Source organism: Polypterus senegalus, chromosome 4 (genome assembly GCF_016835505.1).
Source record: "Polypterus senegalus isolate Bchr_013 chromosome 4, ASM1683550v1, whole genome shotgun sequence".
Classification (NCBI taxonomy): domain Eukaryota; kingdom Metazoa; phylum Chordata; class Cladistia; order Polypteriformes; family Polypteridae; genus Polypterus; species Polypterus senegalus.
In genome coordinates this window covers 43,379,261-43,401,402 of record NC_053157.1, presented here as the reverse complement: position 1 = coordinate 43,401,402, position 22,142 = coordinate 43,379,261, and the positions used below count along the sequence as shown (strand labels likewise).

Below are 22,142 nucleotides of genomic sequence, written 5' to 3'. Positions count from 1 at the left end.
GGGAAATGTGTAAAAAACTAATATGCTTACGGTGCTATAAAGCTATAAGGATGCATAAAAGAGTACTCCAATTAAAATGCTATTTTTTGCATCTGTTCCTCACTTTGCATTTTTTGTATTGATAGCTAAGGACAAAATTTAATCTGATGTTCTCATAGAGACAGGAGATAACAAAACTAGTAATGCAATGTACTTCAATGCAAACTCAATAGTATTAAAATAAATGATTTTCAGTAAGTTACCTTTGGCACAACAGCAAAACATATTCACACAAGAATGAATTTTAGAACTGAAGACAGGACCTCTCAAGTAAGGGGGAAACAGGACTTCAAAGTTGAAAAGCACAATTTTGATTGAACATGCTTTATCATCATGCAGAAGAGTCTTTATTGAAAATTGTTTAACAACACTTTAGCAAAAAATACATTTTTGGGATGTTGCAAGTATATGACTAGATAAATGATTTTATTATTATATGATACAAGCAGGGCTGCCAGATTTCCAAATCATAGATTGGGACAGCCACCATTTCGAGTGACCAAAAAAAAAAAAAAAGAAGATAATTATAATTAAATTATAATTATAGATATATGCTTATATAAGTACAGTATATATAAATAACTACATAAATTGAACAGTATTTAAAATAGTCACAAAATAATCACAATAATGTACATTCGCGTCAATCGAACGACAACACAAGCACATGACGTACATGAACACACACAATTTAAATACTCGAATTCAGCTAACAGTTACAAATTTTATTCATAAAAAGGTGGTACACCAGGCGGTCTACAAACATTTAGGGAGCCTATTTTTTATTCAATATAAAACTTGAATCAAGATTTTTTTTTCTACATACAATCTTTGTTCAATTGGGATTGTTCAGAGGCAATGCGAGACTTGGGATTTGTCTGTTGAACTCGGGACAAATCAGTACATCTGACAGTTTTGGACACGAGTAATCTGAAACTTTTCCTTAATATTTTGACATTGTTTGGTGTTGTTATTTACTCTTGACATAGTAAATTCATCATTAAATATGGGGGTCTTTCCAGACAGTCTTAAGACTGCTGTAGTTACACCCCTACTCAAGAAAAATAATCTTGACCCCTCTGCTTTTGAAAATTTTATACCCATCTCTAACCTGCCCTTCTTAAGTAAAATTCTAGAGAAGGCAGTCATTATGCAGTTAAATGACCACCTCAATAAACATGCTATTCTTGTTAAATTTCAGTCAGGTTTTAGAACAAATCACAGCACAGAAACTGCACTTGTTAAAGTAGTAAATGACTTGCGGGTAAATGCAGACAGAGGCCATTTATCTGTTCTCATCCTCCTAGATCTGAGTGCCGCATTTGACACCATTGATCACAATATTCTTAGAAATCGCCTTAGTCAATGGGTGGGCCTCTCTGGCAACGTCCTAAAGTGGTTTGAATCCTACCTGGCAGGGAGAAAATTCTTTGTTAGTTGTGGTAATCACAACTCAAAGACACATGATATCCTATATGGTGTTCCACAAGGCTCTATCCTGGGTCCGCTGCTCTTCTCAATTTATATGCTTCGGTTAGGTCAGATTATCTCAGGGCACAACATGAATTACCACAGCTATGCTGATGACACACAGCTGTACTTATCAATAGCACCTGATGACACAGACTCTCTCGATTCACTAACACAATGTCTTACTTGTATTTCTGAATGGATGAATAGTCATTTTCTCAAGCTAAATAAAGAGAAAACTGAAATTTTAGTGGTTGGCAATAATGGATTCAATGAGGTTATCAGAAATAAACTTGATGCATTAGGATTAAAAGTCAAGACGGAAGTAAAAAACTTAGGGGTAACTGTTGACTGTAACCTGAATTTTAAAATCGCATATTCATCAGACCACTAGGACAGTATTTTTTCACTTAAGAAACATAGCAAAAGTTAGACCTCTTATATCATTGAAAGATGCTGAGAAATTAATTCACACTTTTGTTTTCAGTCAACTAGATTACTGTAATGCACTCGTCTCAGGACTACCCAAAAAAGACATAAAACGTTTGCAACGAGTACAGAATGCAGCTGCTAGAATCCTAACTAGGAAAAGAAAATCTGAACACATTTCTCCAGTTTTGATGTCACTACACTGGTTACCTGTGTCTTTCAGAATTGACTTTAAAATACTGCTTATGGTTTATAAAGTCTTAAATAATCTCGCTCCATCTTATATATCGGAATGTCTGACACCCTATATTCCAAATTGTAACCTTAGATCCTCAAATGAGTGTTTCCTTAGAATTCCAAAAGCAAAACTTAAAAGAAGTGGTGAGGCGGCCTTCTGCTGTTATACACCTAAAGTCTGGAATAGCCTGCCAATAGGAATTTGCCAGGCTAATACAGTGGAGCACTTTAAAACACTGCTGAAAACACATTACTTTAACATGGCCTTCTCATAACTTCACTTTAATTTAATCCTGATACTCTGCATGTTCAATTCATTATAATAAATATTCATGGTGGCTCTAAAATCCGTACTAACCCCTACTCTCTCTTGTTTCTTTTTCCGGCTTCTTTGTGGTGGCAGCCTGCGCCACCACCACCTACTCAAAGCATCATGATGCTCCAACATTGATGGACTAAAAGCCAGAAGTCTACATGACCATCATTATCAAGTCCTTCCGTGAGAACCCTAAATACAAAGAGGACTGCTTCATTTATGTTAGGTAGAATGCCAAGAGGGGACTGGGCAGTCTCATGGTCTGGAATCCCTGCAGATTTTATTTTGTTCTCCAGCTGTCTGGAGTTTTTTTTTTGTTTTTTCTGTCCTCCCTGGCCATCGGACCTTACTTTTATTCTATGTTAATTAATGTTGACCTATTTTATTTTCTTACTGTGTCTTTTATTTTCCTATTCTTCATTATGTAAAGCACTTTGAGCTACATTTTTTGTATGAAAATGTGCTATATAAATAAATGTTGTTGTTGTTAATATCTGGTCACCATTAGAGTCTACTGTATCAGGAACTTTGTTATCGCCATTCTCCAAGAAATCATATGATTAAAAATTTTCCCAGTCATCTCTATCAACAAGGTAATAGAAAAATAAAATTCAATTGGATGAAATGGACTTGACCATGAATGATTACTGTAGACTGATTGTTAGATAACAGTTTCAGATACTGTTTATGGATCATTCAGATTTTTTTTAATGATTTGCAACATGAATTACATTAGGTGCAGAAGCCATATTTTATAATGCACCTTACAATTATATGTATCATAAGGTAGAGTGTACGATATACACATTAACTTCTTATATTATGCACAATGATTGTGTGAAGCAGTGATTTTACTACATGAAAAGGTATTTCAATCAAACCTTTATAGCAGGTTTCTTAATATAATAAAAATAAATGAAGGAATAATGCATGTCCAGAAATTGTGTCAGATGCACCAATCCACTTTTTGCATATTTCTTATCTGTTTAGGTTAAATAGTCATTTTTATCAGACACAAATTACTAAACTACTCTGAATCAGTACATATCTTGTTTAAAACTTAAATCAGAGAGTAAAAAAATAACATTACCTGAAGCTTTTATCTCTTTATCTTCTTTCTTTTCACCCGACCAGTTCCACATCCAGCCAAACCATCCTCCAGACTCCTCTTCATCCATCTTTACTCCAGGCCTGTAAATCTTCAGTCCTGCCTTTGAAGCCTTAAAAAGGTAAAGAAGAAAGCAGCATGTATGATAAAAGCTATAAATTCTGTACAGTGCACTGTATGTGCCAGGATCATTCAGTTAAGTCACCATTTAATGTTAGTAATATCATTTGTTACTGGGGAAGTAAGGTTGAAGCAAATCCTCTTAATTTGTTTATACTGAAAGACAGCGATTTTGCATTTTTTTCCATAACTCACCCTCTCTAAAAAATGAAAATTACTTTCAAAAACATGAAACAGATTCTCATCATTTTATCTTCGTTTAATAAAAAAATGGTTTTAGAAAGCCTATGACCGGATGAAAATTTGACACATAACTTTACTCTGGAATTATTTTTAATAATGTCCTTGTCCATTTATTCTTCAAAGTGGACATTTAACTAGTTAACTTACATATAATGCTGCACATTCAAGATCCATAGTAAGAAACAAGGATTAGGTAGTTCCACTTGATGGTTTTTTGAGCAAGCTCTGTGATTTTTTTACAAACAACTGTTTTAGAAGATGTCCTTTATAAAGCTTAATACCGTTTTACAAATCTTTCAAACTACACTTAGAACAAAAAGATACTCTCCACCTGATACAAAACGCATCCTGAAGATTAAGACAGTGATTGTTCTTTATACTTCCGTTACAAAATGCAGTTATTACACAAATCAATAAGCTCATTTTAAAATCTGGTTTCTGAAACACCAAACATTTATTTGAGGTCCAAAGCAGATTTTACTTCGGTACTAAAGTGATTTTCAACTTCATGAATCATCTGGATGAGTGGTCTTAAGATAGTTGAAATGGCCATTAAATTCCCCTGAACATTCAGCAAGAAAATCTGCAATCTCCACTGGGTGTAAAGCAGTGCTTGAGCAGCTGACTTACTCAGGCACTCAGGGATGGAAATTGAGCAAAATAACCTTCTTGATGTTGTTCTTGATAGAGAAATAGTTTTTCCTGAAAAGCCAATTCATTACTAACATGAACAGCGATGATTTTCGTGTTTCCTTGTAACTTTACATTTAGGGCATTGAAATGCCCTGTAATGTTGGTGGAAAAAGGAATATCCAGTATGAATTTTTTAACATTAACACATGCCAGATCAGTATGCTCTGTCTACTGAATAAACTGTTGAATTATTGGGAGCAAATGATTAAACCCTAATAAAACACTACCTTGGCTTGACCATCAAACTTTGGCATGCAGCATCAGGTCATGATAGTGCATTTCATATTCCTCTACTAAACACCAAAACTAACGGTGCTTTAGTGATTTCCCTCAGATGTAATTTTCAATCATATTCCTTTTTTGTTGTGACTTTCAGATTTCCTTTTTTCAACATTACTGTTATTGATGGAGAATACCATGATTGACAAAAAAGCTGTGTATCCCTGCAAGTTTTTTTAGCAATGCTATAAGACCCTTCTCCTTCCTCACCATTGATGAAGCACCACCTATGTTAATCGTCACCAATTTACTCAGGTTCATTTAAATATGCTCTCCTCTTGTTTGGCCTTTAAGTGGGATAAATGTGAGTATTTCCTCAACAAGATCAGTGCCATTAACAAAAGCACACCAACACCAGAACTTGTGCCGTGTCTGATATCAGTTGACTCGTCGAAGGACAGAATAAAATGATCCACATTAATTTTATATGTTTTTTCAAAATGATTATCAGAAATCGTTTCAACTCTTTGGGCTAGTATATTCTGATAGATGTAATTTTGATATGTGGCCATTGATACAACATTTAAAAAAAAAAAAAAAAAAGATTCAATATACTCCCTGAAAAAATTCTTAATAAGCTCAGCTTCAGGAAAAGGCCTGTGGCTCATTACAAGGTTCCACACTGTTTTACAGGATGCTTCTGTGAGGGAATCATTCTCTCTTGCTTTGCATTATAGTAAATTCTGCTGGCCATGTACGTGGTCTAAATTGCTCCGAGGGCGATACAATTTTCTAAAGTCAACATGACGGATTTTGAGGTGACACTGGATATTTGTGCGGTTGATACTTCTCTGACAAAAAGAGGTGTATTGTTTATTTCAGGGAATGCAAATTCTTCTTCACATGTTTTGTTAAATGTCCTATGCTTGTGTGAAATTTTGCCATTTTCTTGTCATTTTCACCAGTAGCTCTCTATACTTTTTGTCTTGGCACTTTGCTTGAACTGAAAAGATGAATAGTGTGCCCCTTCTTTTGAGAGAAAACGGAATGATCAGGAATTAAAACTCTGAAAATGATTCACAGAGTTGAATACATTTCTTACTTTATTTACATTAAAGTACCATCAACAACAAATCAAATTAACAACATATTGAACAATTATTATAAAAGTAAAGTTGAATAACTCAAGACTCTGCAGCTGCATGAATAAAAAAAATATATATATATATATATACACACACACACACACACACACACACACACACACACAGACAGAGGCACAGACATAATTCCAAAAATGATATTTTTGGACTCAGGGAGATCAAAAATGTAATCGTCCCAACAATTTGACAATATTTTCAGCAACGAGAAAGTAAATCAGACTCAGGGAGGTCTAAAACATTGGAATTCATCAAAATGTCGAGGTCAATTTTTGGATGATTACAATACTTCCCCTATACTTAGTATACAATTTCACAGGCTGTGCATTATTTTAAATTCAAACAGGTACAGATGGAGCCACGTCAAATAGCCGCGGCCGTGTGAATGGCGTGCGAATGGCGTACGGCTGCCCTATGCACGCCGTGATCCCCCTCCCTCTACTGATAGAAGGCGTGTCAAGATTTCACAGTAAACACGCCCATTCATGCCCTATTTATTCATTTACCTGGTTCCACCACTAGATGGCGCTTTGTTCTCAAGAACACGTTAACACACGCCAGCAATTTAGCTGCGCTGAGTTGCAATCACGTGATTTTAACATTATATTTTATTATTATAATTATAATATTATATTATATTATTATATAGGAGCTTCCTGTCTGCCTATCATATAGTGCCTTTCCTTCCTACCTACCTATCTATATATCTATCCCCTTAGCTGTTTTTTATATATCTATTATACAGTGCCTTCCCTGTTTATTTATATATCTAGTGCCTTCTCTGTCTGTCTGATTGCATATAGCGCTGAACTTACTGCTCTGTACTATTCTGTCCTCTGCATGTCCTGGAGTACAAAAGAAACAGCACCATACAGCAACATGTGCGAACTGGCAAGATCGGGAAAAACACGCGTCACTGATTACAAACCGCAAGATGAATGAAAGCGATAATATATGTAAAAACATCATCGCACTAATGCAATATTATTTGAAAGCGAATAGCGTCAGATCGGGTTTGAATATGCCTACATATTGCATGTACTGTGCGTTGAAAGTGCTGCACTGAATAAGCTGACTCCTTCTGTAACAGCGTGTATTCAAACCCGATCTGACGCTAATATTGCATGTACTTAACTATTTTAGAATAAAAACATACATTTTATTTCAGTCAGTCTGTAAGAGCCAGTGTAAATGCATGATAATTGTAACGGTTAGCTTTTTTTAAATTCAGTTCCATTCTCTCAGTCGCGTTCACGAAACCCCCTCCCCTCTGACAATGGTGTTTTCACATAAAGACGCGCTATAACTCAAATGTGATTTATTTGGAGACGCTATAGCTCGAATGTGATTTATTTGGAGACGCTATAACTCAAATGTGATTTATTTGGAGACGCTATAGCTCGAATGTGATTTATTTGGAGACGCTATACTCGAATGTGATTTATTTGGAGACGCTATACTCGAATGTGATTTATTTGGAGACGCGCTATACTCGAATGTTATTTAAACAGGGAAGAAAGTACAATGTCAGGTGCTCATTCAGTGTAATAGGAACCATAGCACAGAGAGATGTGTACACTGCAACAAGTACACATGTCGTGAATGTAGGAAGGGTGTGTGGAATTGTTAATATTTGAATGTGATGATTTTATACAGCACGGATCGGAAATCAGCAATTCTTAGCATTGCACCACGCAAGCTGTCGTATCAACCGCCTACTGTAACTTGCTTTATTTTTTCTTCACTTATAGTCTAGAATAAAAGTGCACTTGTTTTTTATTCTTGTACACCAACATATGTTCCTGTGTTTGAGCGACATGGGCATGCTCAAAAAAATAGACGTGTAATGCCACGAAAACTGCATGCAGGCACTTCAGTTCGCAAGCATTGGTACGAGAATGCAGTCACAAGTACACTGCAGAGCTACAGCGCATCTTTATGTGAAAACAGCATTCTCAGATGGGGGGTAGGGAAGGATCCTGAACACGACTGAGAGAATGAAAAGTGAATAAAAAAACTAACCTTTACAAGTATCATAAATTACACTGTTACACACTGAAATCAAATGCATGTTTTTATTCTAAAATAGTAAGAATAAGAGCAGTTTACTTCTCAAAACAAAGTGGTGCAGGATCGAACTCACGGTCTTCTGACTCGCAGTCGGAGCTGATTCAATTGCGCTTACGGAGGCAGTCGCGATAAACAAGTGTCAATGTCGCATGTTAAGGCGGTTTTTTCTGCAGTTATATTTTTTTGAATAAAAGCATACTTGTTCTGTTATATTTGTTCCTTTTGTGAAAGTGTTTGATATTTGGACTTCAGGCTTCATACATTATATAGTTTATGCTTACATTTTGTCATTTACTACTACAATATGAAAAACGTTTCTGTTTTAAAAATGTGTTTACACGGATTACTGTAGAAACGGAACACACGTGAAAAGCGTGTATTCCAAATAATGATCTATTATTTCCTCTCTAAAACTCCACTTCACTCCCAGATAATCCAACAAGGCATGAGCTGGGAGAAGTTTGTGCACGTTCTAAGTCGTTCGGGGGATGGAATAGCCGGCTACTTGCAGCTTTTCTTTTATCAGCACATTTAGATTAACAAAAGACACTGGCGGAGAGGTGAGAACGGTTTTAAGAAGCGATTGACTAGTTTTGGAAGAATACATTTTATTTCTAAAGTCGTGTGTGTGTTTTAATTGTTGGGGGATTGTTTGGGTATTTAAAAAAAACATTTACTTGAACCAACTACTTACAGTAAATGGGCAAAAAATGGGAGACGCTTTTGTTTTAAATAGTCAAAGAGTTGGGCTAACAATAATAATTATTATTAATATTATTACTGGTCATAGAAACAAATGAAAACAATAGTTAAACACTTGATCATATGTATCTGTGCTAGTTTGTGTTTGTGATTATGTGACCCATAATAATTTTTTCTCAGTATAAATAATTTTTTGGGTTTTAAGAACTCCATCAAAAGAGCAAACACAAACTTAGGTGAGAAACCTCAGTGGAGAATCCTGACTATGACGTGGCGCTAATTGCTCTGTGTGTGTTTTTTTGCGGGGAGGGTTCTTTAGACCTGTCTGCGCAAATGTGTTTGTGTTAAAGCCAACGGAGAAATGCAGGAGCGCACACACACACACACCTCTCATCCACAAATGCTTTAACTGTTGTCTTGTAAATCGTTGATTAAACCTATGAACACAGCTGTTCAGCAGTCCTAAACACAAGCGCATGGTCTATTTTTGTCCTTAATTAAAAGACATCAATACGTTAATAATTAACACAAAGATAACATTGTTTATTTTGCTGAATAAGGTAATAAGCTATATTTAAAATAAAACAAACCAGGAAGTTAGTGTTTTATACATTAAAGTACTCTGTATAACCAAGTGCCCTAACAAACAGCAACAGTGTACAGTACAGACAAAGAGTGTGTGTGCTGGTGGGGATTGGAAGGTGAATTAGGATACCTCATTTACAAGACAAAAGACGGTCTGAGGTGTGAATGCGCAGCTCCGCTTTGCTCTTCGTGTGTGTGTTTTTTTAGGTTACTAGGGGTGCATTCTTAAATTCAGTCTGTCTAAATCTTTATAAACGCCAAGTTGGAAAATCATGTTTGAGAAAATGACAACAACAATTAAAATCTTGATCATTTGCGTCCGTGCTATTTCGTGCTTAAGTGACCCAAAATATTTTTCTTAGTTTTCTTAGAACTTCATTAAAAGACAAACTTAGGAGGAGTGGAATGTGAGAAATCTCAACGGAGAATGTACTGACTTCTCCTTATTACTGACTGTTAGATGGTGCTAAAATGTTTTTTCATCCTGCTGGCGCAAATGTGTTTGTGTTAAAGCCAGCTCAGACAAACCTGACGAATGCGGAGCGCGCACACACACACACACACACACCGGTGGCACTTTGGCAGTTAGTGCTTCAACGTTAAACGAAGCCCCGTAAACTTGATCCTGAACAGCAGACTGACTTTAACAATAATAGTTGATTGTTTTATATTTATGTTTTTGTATATACTGTATTTTTAAATGTTCAAATGAACGTTTCAGAGTATATAATTTGTTGTGTCATCTGTTTACAGTGTTGGCTGATTTTGTGATTGAGACCCATGGGTTACATTGAACTGGAGTGGGACAAACGGCAAAGCCAAATTGTCCAAGAATTTAAAAGAGAATGTGCACGAGACTGTCATGCAGAGATTTCCGGATCTGACAGCGCACCACTGGTTCCGAGTCGGCTATTCCATCCCCCCAACGACTTAAAACGTGCACAAACTTCTCCCAGCTCATGCCTTGATTGATTATCTGGGAGTGAAGTGGAGTTTTAGAGTGGAAATAATAGATCATTATTTGGAATACACGCTTTTCACGTGTGTTCCGTTTCTACAGTAATCCGTGTAAACACATTTTTAAAACAGAAACGTTTTTCATATTGTAGTAGTAAATGACAAAATGTAAGCATAAACTATATAATGTATGAAGCCTGAAGTCCAAATATCAAACACTTTCACAAAAGGAACAAATATAACAGAACAAGTATGCTTTTATTCAAAAAAATATAACTGCAGAAAAAACCGCCTTAACATGCGACATTGACACTTGTTTATCGCGACTGCCTCCGTAGCGCAATTGAATCAGCTCCCGACTGCGAGTCAGAAGACCGTGAGTTCGATCCTGCACCACTTTGTTTTGAGAAGTAAACTGCTCTTATTCTTACTATTTTAGAATAAAACATGCATTTGATTTCAGTGTGTAACAGTGTAATTTATGATACTTGTAAAGGTTAGTTTTTTTTTTATTCACTTTTCATTCTCTCAGTCGTGTTCAGGATCCTTCCCTACCCCCCCATCTGAGAATGCTGTTTTCACATAAAGATGCGCTGTAGCTCTGCAGTGTACTTGTGACTGCATTCTCGCACCAATGCTTGCGAACTGAAGTGCCTGCATGCAGTTTTCGTGGCATTACACGTCTATTTTTTTGAGCATGCCCATGTCGCTCAAACACAGGAACATATGTTGGTGTACAAGAATAAAAACAAGTGCACTTTTATTCTAGACTATAAGTGAAGAAAAAATAAAGCAAGTTACAGTAGGCGGTTGATACGACAGCTTGCGTGGTGCAATGCTAAGAATTGCTGATTTCGATCCGTGCTGTATAAAATCATCACATTCAAATATTAACAATTCCACACACCCTTCCTACATTCACGACATGTGTACTTGTTGCAGTGTACACATCTCTCTGTGCTATGGTTCCTATTACACTGAATGAGCACCTGACATTGTACTTTCTTCCCTGTTTAAATAACATTCGAGTATAGCGCGTCTCCAAATAAATCACATTCGAGTATAGCGCGTCTCCAAATAAATCACATTTGAGTTATAGCGCGTCTCCAAATAAATCACATTCGAGCTATAGCGCGTCTCCAAATAAATCACATTTGAGTTATAGCGTCTTTATGTGAAAACAGCATTGTCAGAGGGGGAGGGGGGGGGTTTCGTGAACGCGACTGAGAGAATGGAACTGAATTTAAAAAAAGCTAACCGTTACAATTATCATGCATTTACACTGGCTCTTACAGACTGACTGAAATAAAATGTATGTTTTTATTCTAAAATAGTTAAGTACATGCAATATTAGCGTCAGATCGGGTTTGAATACACGCTGTTACAGAAGGAGTCAGCTTATTCAGTGCAGCACTTTCAACGCACAGTACATGCAATATGTAGGCGCATATTCAAACCCGATCTGACGCTATTCGTTTTCAAATAATATTGCATTAGTGCGATGATGTTTTTACATATATTATCGCTTTCATTCATCTTGCGGTTTGTAATCAGTGACCGCGTGTTTTTTCCCCGATCTTGCCAGTTCGCACATGTTGCTGTATGGTGCTGTTTCTTTTGTACTCCAGGACATGCAGAGGACAGAATAGTACAGAGCAGTAAGTTCAGCGCTATATGCAATCAGACAGACAGAGAAGGCACTAGATATATAAATAAACAGGGAAGGCACTGTATAATAGATATATAAAAAACAGCTAAGGGGATAGATATATAGATAGGTAGGAAGGAAAGGCACTATATGATAGGCAGTCAGGAAGCTCCTATATAATAATGCAATATTGTTTGAAAACGAATATGTAAATGCATGATAATTGTAAAGGTTAGCTTTTTTTTTTAAAATTCAGTTCCATTCTCTCAGTCGCGTTCACGACCCACCCCCCCAAATCTGACAATGCTGTTTTCACATAAAAACGCGCTATAACTCAAATGTGATTTATTTGGAGACGCGCTATAGCTCGAATATGATTTATTTGGAGACGCGCTATACTCGAATGTTATTTATATAGGGAAGAAAGTACAATGTCAGGTGCTAATGTAATAGGAACCATAGCACAGAGAGATGTGTACATTGCAACAAGTACACATGTCGTGAATGTAGGAAGGGTGTGTGGGAATTGTTAATATTTGAATGTGATGATTTTATATAGCACGGATCGGAAATCAGCAGTTCTTAGCATTGCACCACGCAAGCTGTCGATCAACCGCCTACTGTAACTTGCTTTATTTTTTCTTCACTTATAGTCTAGAATAAAAATATTTTACTAACTAGTTTTATTAATTCATTATTTAATAATAAATAGCATAATCATCATGGGTTGTGTATTGAGTGATTTAACTAATCTGTTTTATTAATCGGTTTGTTGTTGTTTTTTTTACCACGTCATCTATTTATGAAACTATGTTGACAATACAAGAACTGCCTATACAGTATATTAAAGATACGGTATAGGGCTTCCTGGACACTGCAGTTAACTGAAGCATTCAATGCTCCATCTGGCGGGATTATACAGCATTGCAACCATCTTTTTAGAAAGCGCATGGGGGTTTTATGGGCGGGCATCGTTAACTGCGTCATCGCGGGGGATCACATTCCGTGCACGGATCGTGCATGGTCCTGTCATGGTCCTGTCATGGACCTGTCATGGACCTGTCATGCTCCAGGCGGCTGTTTGACGTGGCTCCCACTGTAAGTAGTAGGAATAATGGGAATCTGGAATATAAATATAATTTCACCTTGTAGTATGTCCTGTAGAAAAAGGTAGCTTCAGAGTTGACAATAATGCTTTGATCTGTATTCCTATACCGTCACAAAGTTCTGGTGGGTTTAGTTCAGATGTGGTCAACTCTAATCCTGGAGAGTCACAGTGGCTGCAGGTTTTTGTGCCAACTCAATTGCTTAATTAAGTTGCTTAATTAGAAGAAAATCCTTACCAATAACATCTAATTTAAGTTCATGGCTTGTTAGTGTTTCAGCTCTACCCGGTCAGTTCATTCTTAAATCATACAGTATATTTTGTTTCCTTTCTAATGATACATGTAATCATCCAAGTGATTTGAAGACTAAAACGGATGAGTAATTTTAAGGTCAGTTTCCTTCTGAGTAACTTAATTAAACCAAATAGTGTATGATGACTACACATGGGTGGAAATGGAGACAAGCTAGATGTACAACTGCTGGTTCCTTTGTCATTTGCATCTTATTAAGGAGCAGTTAAAACAATGAATACAGATGTTAAAGACTAAAATAAGCAATTAAGGATACAAAATCTTAATAATGAACCAGAAAAATGTCAGTTAAGCAATAAATGCTTCATCAGCAATGAATGGTTTCTCATGAAGAAATTGGGTTGGAACAAAAACCTGAAGCCACTCTGGCCATCCAACGCCGACATTGAACAAAACTGATTTAAAGGATCGGAGTCTTAAATAGCAAATAAATTAAATGAAGTCAATTAGTAGTAAAACTAGTCACTATTTAAAAAAAATGGTTAAAATGAAAACCTGTAGCCATTGTGGTTCTCCAGGATCGGAGATTGCCACCTCTCATTTAGATCATAAACAATATTAAATGAATTGTGGTATTTTATTACATACAACTTTGACTTTTACAGGCTGAACGTTTATATGGGACATACAAGGACTTGAATGTTTTAAGCACTGCACAGAAAAAAAGAAACAATATTGTAAACAATGTACAATGCCCCAGTGCTTGAAGTGGAACCAAATTATTGGTGGTACTATGTTTAGTCTGTGTCTGCCTCCTTTTTGCCTGTCGTTATTACTTTTATACACCAACGTATCAGTCGAAATAAGAGACATGCTCAGTGCACCATGTTACAATAACATCCAATCAGGATGGGGATAGGGAGAGATGAAGTTTACCACATTGCAAGGAGTAAAAAGAAGTCGACAGAATAGGGAGCATTGTTGTACCGAAGAAGAAAACCTGCTAAGTATGTCTACTGCAACTGCAGCCCCACTTTCCTGTGCAATTTCTATCCTTCCTTTGCAGTTCTCAAAAGAAAAAGGATGCCATCCCTGAGAACAGCTCACTTGTAAGGCATCATTGCTGACAAATAAAAAAAAGACGAGTTGGCTAATTGTCTTTTTTCTATAATGTCATGAAATTTAAAAGAAAACGGGGTATTTCATTTTGCTGTGTCCTTTCTTAGTGAATGCCTACTGCCCCGATGTACTATCTTGACAAATTTCACGTTTTAAACTAAATGGGTAATAGTGTTTTTGTTGATGAGTGAGTGAGTCAGTCAACGTTGAATTTTTTATAAATATACCCCCGGTATACATAAAGATTGCTTGGTTTAGGTTTTTTTTTCTCACATTATATAAATTTGTGAGAAAATATTTCTTGTACCCTGCCAAAAGAAATGTCAAGAAAGTTATTTCTTTTGCAGAGATGTCTTGAAAAGGAGTGATGAGGCTCCAAGTAAGACACTGATTAGCTTAAGGTTCCATAACAATTGTAGCCGCCGAAGTGTAAGGCAAGGTCAAGCATGGGTAAAACACGTGCCGAAAGAAATCTCTCGGTCCAAATGTTCGTTTTAAAATTATTTAGTGAAAGTTAAAAGCAAATAATCCACACAAGAATAAAAGAAAAAATAGTTACACACATAGAATAAAAGGCAAAAAAAGGAAAAATGTATCTTCTCTAAACTTAGCTTTTCTTGAGAAACTTTAGTTATTTCTGTACTTAAAAGTTCTTTATTTCTTCTTCTTTACTTAAAGATTGTTAACTTCTTAATACTTAGATTCTTAGCTTCTTCTTCTGTACGCTTTAAACATATGGCACAGCACATAAATTAAGTGCTGTTTTCTTACATATTTACTTCACACACTCAAAAGGCCCGTGGCCAAGTTGGCACGGTTTAAAACCTTATGCCTTCCACACCTTACACATGGCAAGGCTGGTCACTAACTAAAGAATAATGTTTACTCAAAGCTGTTAGAAATGGCAAGAATATACCAATACAATTCTACTTATGGGGGTTATAGGAACCTCCCATATATTATGCATTGTCATCTAGTAAGAAATTTATGAATCTTATAGAACTAGGAAAATGACTCTTACAACAATATTATCTTAAAAGTTATATCTGCTACCACACCCTGGCATTTGACAACTCACAGCAGCTGTACCCAAACACACATAGGCACTGTAGCTGCTGACCTGCTTAACCCTAGAACCTCAGAACTGCTGCTTTCCGTGACCTTCTACAGCCTGAACTTCCACTCTGACATCATCTGGAGATAAAAAGCCAACGCACCAAAGGCATTACAGCTAACGGCTGCATTTATCTCTTTCAACTTTCATCATGAACCTCCTGACAAATCTTGACTTTGCATTTGATTGGAAAAATGTTCTTTAAACAAGCTAACCATAAATTTGTGATTAGGATTGTAATCACCTGTGTTGTTGTTTTGTTTATTTTGTTGCTGTTGTTGCTCAGAAGTGGCATTATAATAGCAGAAAACCGTCCTCGATGCAATTCACAGCACTAAACCTGGTCCACCCAAGGAAGTACAACTCCCTGCTGAACATACAACCACAGGCTGAAACTATAAAAAAAACTTGTTATAATATATTTACTGTGCTTCACCCCTGAAACACCTTTATAGGCAGTCATGGATGGCCGGGAAGCCTCTTTGCTGGGAGGACTTGGGGAGCAAGCCTGGTCAGGATAGTACTTCCCCCAGAACGCTAGATGGCAGCCCCCCTGGGTTGCAATGGTGTCTCTGACTCACGCAAGCCTTTATGGAAGTTGGAGTTTGATACAGCCCTGTTGGGATCTAGGGGGCCACCAGGGGTTGCTGCAGCTGCTCCTAAGTCAATTAGGAGGCAATTCTTTCACCAAACCCAGAACTACTGCCGGAAGTAGGTCATCAGGCACCTGGAGCACTTCCGGGTAACGTATAAAAAGGAGCTAGCAGGCACTACTCAGGTAGCCAGAGTTGGGAGACGAAGCTTGCTGAGGAGCAGTGAAGAAGACAAAGAAGAAGATGGGGGGAAGATGTTGCCCACATGTGAAGAAACAAAATAAAACCCATGTGCTTTTACAAGTGTGCCTCCTGCATTTTGTCTGTGATGGGTTGAGTGGCTGGCAGGCCCCTACTAGTGTCACAAGGCATAAATATTAAGTATAAAAACATAAAAATAACATATTTGAATTGAGATTCATTAAGATGTTACTAAATATAGCAAAATAATTATTTTAACAAAGAAACAAAACATTATACTTAACTGAAGTTAAATGATCGAAATTTAATAACACAAACGTAAGAAATTTCATTTCATAATCACTTAATGAAGAGGAAATTCAAGAATGTAAAACATACCTCCATTTCTGCTTGCTGTCGAGCAAGAGTGATGTTAAAAATATCCAATGTTCTTTCAGATTCCTTAAAATTAAATTACATATAGTGTTAACAATTGTAAAACCACTCCCATACCTTTGTAAGCATAACCTAAAAAAAACAAATTTAACAGCCTTACTGGAATAAGCAGGTAAATGACTAATCATAATATACCTAATGTGCAAAATATAGCAAACCCTTGAATAAATCAGGGATACAAATTATACTGAGAGCATGTACTTCTGCTTAGTTGTGGTCACTGAGATATTTATGGAATTAATCAGATACACTAAATAACATCAATCCATCCATTATTTAAACTTGTTTATTCAGAGCAGGGATATGGGGAATCTGAAGCCCATCCCAGGAAGGATCGGGTGAAAGGCAGGAACAATTCCAGAACAGTGCACCAGACCATTACAAGATGAATACACATACACACACAAACTACTCTATATATCTATACTAATAAAAGGCAAAGCCCTAACTTACTGACTGACTGACTCATCACGAATTCTCCAACTTCCCGTGTAGGTAGAAGGCTGGCTCATTCCTTACATCTTACTTACAAAGGTTAGGCAGGTTTCATTTCGAAATTCTACGCGTAACGGTCATAACTGAAACCTACTTTCGTACATATATACAGCCATAGCCTGCAGCTCGGTCGAAATGTGAGGCAGAGTTGCGTCCCTCATCGTCATGCCTCCTACGTAATTGAGTGCCTGCCCATACAAGGCTGTCCATCAGCAGCTATCCAACAGACACGCTGCCGTGAAATATTCGCGGGTGAAGGACTGTGCTTATGCAAACGAAGATGAGATGGTCAGGGATAGAACAGTGTTTGGTACAAACTCAGCAAAAGTGCGAGAGAAACTTTTAAGTGTCAGGTCTGAGCTAACATTAAATAAAGCCGTGGACATCGTGAGATCGCACGAGATAGCACAAGCACAGCTAAGAAGCTTCAATGCATGTACTCCGAGCTGCTCACGTGAAGTGCCTTTGCAGGACTTGGAAAGGTAAACCTGTGCATGCAGTGTGTGATGTCTCAGATAAAGAGGAAGACAAGCTATTTATTGATGCAGTAAGAAAGGAACAACCCTCTGAATCTGAACAAGCCTTTATAGACATATCAGTGGGAAAGCAAGGTGTAAAGCTTAAGTTTAAATTAAGTTCATAGACATGCTACCGCTACATATTCGCAGGCAAATCCACAACTTAATACCAGGAATGCCTGTTAAACATCTTAGATTCACGAGTACCGATTTGGGTAGTGAACACTTCGATGAATGAAACCGGTTATCTTTACAACGGTTGACAAACACGGAATATAACTTGAACACAACACATCCTCCAAATACGAACCTGATTGAAAGAAATAATGATAATCAAATCCTTGATGACAGCAACACTCATAACAGTGACAAAAGAATTATATTGGCAATCATGTTACGTTATTTTTAAAATGTTTCCTTTTCTTTTTCATAACTTCTTTAACATAGTACTTCTCCGCTGCGAAGCGCAGGTATTTTGCTAGTTTATATACAGTATATCATAGGAGCCAGTTTAGCAACACTAATCCACCCAACCTGCATGTCTTTGGACTATAGGAGGAAATTGGAGCAGCCAGAGGAAACCCATGAAGACGCGTGGAGAACATGCAAATTCTACTCACAGAAAACTTGGGACCTGAACCTTAGTCTACTTGTTTTAAGGCAGCAGTGCCACCGGAGCACCAACTATGGCTCAAAGGCCACAACTTTAACAAAGACAAAGACTGCTTATCTCGTAGATATTACTTAAACAAAACAGTGAAGGTGAAGTTAATTAATTTAGACCACTTTTCAGATATCTGTGTTCACTTTGACAATAAACAGTCATTTACTGTTGATGAGAGTTAAAAAACCAAATTAAATATTATTTGATTCAATGTTGTATAACAATAAAATGTAAAAACTTCCAAGGAGGAGAACGCTTTTTATAGAACTGTATTTTGCATGCTATGTATACTTTCTGTGGTATAGATGTAGTCTTGTAGTACTGTTAAATATTCTGAGAGGTTGTGTAAGTAAAAAAAAATATTACTATACACACTTTTTAGTATGTGCATATGACAATAAACATGAAGTGTCTTAGTGGATTACAAAGATTACCGGTGCATGAATAAATACTTAAACTGCATTTTTTTTTTCTTAAATACAATATTGTACAAACCATTAGGGACTTCAACAGCTGCTCACTTGGCTCCTTGTTTGTTATCTTTCTTTTATACTTTTCTTTGTATTCCTTCACATGTTGTCGATGCAGATGTATGTACTTCCATGACCACATCCTAAGTCTAGGTTTAACATTAACCTCCAGAATGCCAGTAATAATATATTTCCACCTAAAAAATGTAAAAATCCAAAAATAGTTATTCAAATACAATTTAACTTGATACAAGTATAGTCAAATATTCACCAACCTTTACACCTGCTCAACTTAATACCCACAGAAAACAAAATGTATAAACCTAAGTCAATCATTCATTTCAGACAGCAAATTATCATTTACATCAACACTAAATGCATGTTTGTTACTTGTGAAAATAAACTAGAACATCAAAAGAGGAAAACAAAAAAAAAAATGCACACTTCACAAAAAATAATTTCCAAAACATTATGAGGTAATGAAGCAAACAACTGTGCTGTAGAAAGTAAAGCAATAGCACTCTGAAATAAAAATCGGCTATAGAATAATTCTGTTTCTGTTACTTAATACTTGCTATTTGTAGTAAAAAACTATTTAATATCATTTTCTATGGGAAATGAATACAAAATTATATACACAGCAGATTTCAATGGGGGACAACACTGAACAACAACAATATCAAAACTAGGGCTGCAACAAACAAATATTTTGATAATCGATTACTTAGGCAAATAATATAGTATAATCAATTATTTAGCGTGGTTGAACATTAGGGGATGTAAATTATATGAGATGCTATACCAATTGCCCAATACTGTTTTTGTGAACAAGCTCATAAAAATGTCTATTTTACAGTCACTAAAATAAATGTAATTTTGCATACAATGGTTATTTGTCTTTGTAATTAATACATCGTTGTTAAAGACCAACCAAAGCTGGCATTTAAAACAAACATAAAAGTGCACAGGTGTATACTAATAGCACCAGTGTCCTTAGTGTCCAAAATTTGTAATTGGCAATATTATAAAGATGATTCTAATGATTCAATTAAGGTTATCCATTGTGTGCTAATGAATTGTTTTGTTTAAAACAGCATGAAGGGGGAAGAGAGTTATCCCATTTAATGAATATTGTATGCATGAACAACAGCCAATAATAAGTCATGTCATGACCTGTACTTATTGCAAACTGTGAAAGCAGTTTACTCATCAAATATTGGACCTACTTTCCAGAAGGATATTTTGGATTTTTGTTAAATTTCCAAATATTGTGATTTATCCATTCATTACCAAAACTGTTTAAAATAGTTTGATTTATTCATTACATTCATTTATAATAATGCAAAAAACTGCATACTACTTTCCTGTTTGTAATGTTTCTTAGGACTTATTTTATGATGCTCTTAAAGATGCAGACAACACATTCAGCACATCAGCAAAGCACTATACATGTTTTGTTTTTTGGTAGATGGCTTACTAAATAGATCAATTCTTGGTGCTGTTGAGGAGAAAAGTCAAACCTAGTGAAGAATTTGATGAAAACGCAACACTTTCCAGGATAATTTTCCTTCTTAACTGTACTTTACTTCCAAAATATATTTGTAGTGAAGCTGCACCTCTTACAAAATTCTCCCTCTGTTAAAGTGCTGCTTAACATCACATTGTACTAAATCAGTAGGCTAGTTGTGACTGGCAGCTTCAAATTTGTCTAGTGTGACCAAGCCTGAACATATGTCCAAGTGTTCTGCAATGAACAGCCGATCTATCCTGAGGTATTTAAAAATTTTGCATTCACTCTTATCAAGTTCAGTGCTCTATTTTTTGTTAACATCAACCTGTATTGGAAAAAGTATTTGTGCAGGTTTCAATTATTTGAAAAAGCATATTTACTATAACGAACATTGATTTACTATCAAACACAAGTAAATCCAAGGTAAGAAAGTACTACAAAATGTTCACATATTATGCAATGCCATAGAAATAATTCTTTTTTCAATTTAAACAGTAGAAAACAAACACAAAAAGTCTGTTTCAAAAGGAATTAAGTTTTTTGGCAAAGCAATACCTCTCAGGTTCCAAAATAAAGCCAGAAATAACAAAATATGCATGTCTCCAGACTTAACTAAATATAAGCAGAGGGTGCTTATGGTGTTAAAAAATATTCTAAGACTTGGTGAAGAGCAAAAAATATTTTTTATCTAAACGGTTACACATTAATTTGTGGCATACATACTTTGGCTATTTAATAGTTGAGAAACTGGTCAAGTAAGCATACTTAAAACTAATAAATTACAAAAGGAAAGAAATCTAATTAATAGGTTTATACCATTCAACCATCAATCCATTAATTTTCTAAGCCCTCCAAAACCATGAACTCTTATTATTACAGTCCATAAACAGTCATTCTAAAAAAATGTTCACCTATATTGTTTAAGAAGCAGAACAATGTAAAGATCTTTGAGATCATGAACACTAAATATGACTAAAAAAGAAAAAAAAACCCTCATAAATCAATAATAGTAAAACAAAAAGTTGGTTTACCATAATACTGCATTATAGTGTACAGGAACATCTGGTCTGTATTTTCGGTAAGGTAAATTGAGGGTCATCCTATCAACTGAACCAAGAAGCTCCAAAATACTGTGATACTAAAATTAAATGAAAGAAAACATATATTTTAATAAATATACTTTTTTAAATTTTTGAACAAAATATGCTTCTTATAGGGTTTTAAAATTATATAAAACTAGCTGTGTAAGCCAGTGCTGTAAAAAGTCCGGGGTCTTAGAAACTATTGAAATCGTCAAAAAAAAATTAAAATTTAGAGATGTCAATTAATTGAAAGGGACTACTCTGGGCATCTCTCTCCTAGGAGGTTTCGTTTTGTCAGCGTGCTCACCTCGCTTCTGTATTAGCGGCTATGTGAGTGACTTTCTTTGAAGGTTTCATTTCGCCAATGTGCTGGCCTCGCTTGCGTATCCTTGGAGGTGGATCCCTTACCCCGACTCCACCTCTCACTTCCGGGCCGGACAGACACACACACTTCCATGTGTAGACGTTTATATACAACATTATATAATATTCTCCAATTAGTTATATTTGCAGTATCTTCAGGAAATTAAGCTAAAACTGCTTTTCATTCTCCCATCCATCACCCTGATAATCCCAAAGACAAAAGG

The 22,142-nt window shown here is 36.0% G+C and overlaps 1 protein-coding gene across 3 annotated transcripts in view; it reads right to left on the bottom strand.

Moving 5' to 3' along the window:
* Positions 1 to 22,142, bottom strand: part of vps13a (vacuolar protein sorting 13 homolog A) — a 268,114-nt gene that overhangs the window by 179,367 nt on the left and 66,605 nt on the right. For all 3 annotated transcript variants that reach the window (XM_039750560.1, XM_039750562.1, XM_039750561.1), the window contains exons 12-15: positions 21,505 to 21,611; positions 18,989 to 19,160; positions 16,760 to 16,822; positions 3,582 to 3,711 (exon numbers count right to left, since the gene is read on the bottom strand). In XM_039750560.1, coding sequence (XP_039606494.1) covers positions 3,582 to 3,711; positions 16,760 to 16,822; positions 18,989 to 19,160; positions 21,505 to 21,611 — 472 coding nt within the window. The remainder of the gene's footprint in view (positions 1 to 3,581; positions 3,712 to 16,759; positions 16,823 to 18,988; positions 19,161 to 21,504; positions 21,612 to 22,142) is intronic.